Source organism: Anneissia japonica, unplaced genomic scaffold, assembly GCF_011630105.1.
Source record: "Anneissia japonica isolate Jap-2015-1 unplaced genomic scaffold, ASM1163010v1 scaffold239937_len550_cov66_single, whole genome shotgun sequence".
Taxonomy (NCBI): domain Eukaryota; kingdom Metazoa; phylum Echinodermata; class Crinoidea; order Comatulida; family Comatulidae; genus Anneissia; species Anneissia japonica.
Window position 1 is genome coordinate 1 of NW_022703189.1, and position 550 is coordinate 550.

The window sequence follows — 550 nt, forward strand, 5'->3', positions numbered from 1 at the left end:
ATACATGAGTATTTTCTGAAAATTGGGTAACAATTACAAAAATTATAGGTTTTAGTGAAGTATTGGTATTGCTAAATGCTTCCTCAATTTTCTTGACTTGATAGCATGATCTTGTTGACAACGGCATTAGGGACATCCATGGTGCTATCTTCCACAACAACTATGTCAAAATTGCTTTTGTAAGCTTCAAGGTTTTGATCCTGAAATGAAATAAATTATTTTCTCATAAATATCCTAGCTAAGACAAAACGTTATTATAACATCGTCGTATATGTATTCTTATGTGGTTTCGTATTTGATAATAAAAAAGGACTTACAACATGGCTGTTCAAAAAGCCAATTTTGAGGACATATTCTGGTTGTATTAAACCGTCAGCCAACTGCAGGTCACCGATAGAGTCACCCATTAGGAGAACGTTGGGACGGCCCATGTGTTGTTCAAAATAAGCCCGGCAGATCTTAGTCATGTCTCTCTTGTTATACTGGTTAATCACTGTTCCTCCACAACCTAGGCCTACAATTTTTCCCTGGAGGTGAACAATTGTTTATC

At 36.2% G+C, this 550-nt stretch overlaps 1 protein-coding gene across 1 annotated transcript; it reads right to left on the bottom strand.

Moving 5' to 3' along the window:
• Positions 1-6: 6 nt before the first annotated feature.
• On the bottom strand, positions 7-521 carry LOC117104367 (cytosolic 5'-nucleotidase 3A-like). Its single transcript, XM_033245193.1, has 2 exons — positions 318-521; positions 7-200 (listed from the first exon to the last, which is right to left on the bottom strand). The coding sequence occupies exons 1-2, from the start codon at positions 465-467 to the stop codon at positions 84-86; spliced, it is 267 nt and encodes an 88-aa protein (XP_033101084.1). The 5' UTR covers positions 468-521; the 3' UTR covers positions 7-83.
• Between the last annotated feature and the right edge of the window lie 29 nt (positions 522-550).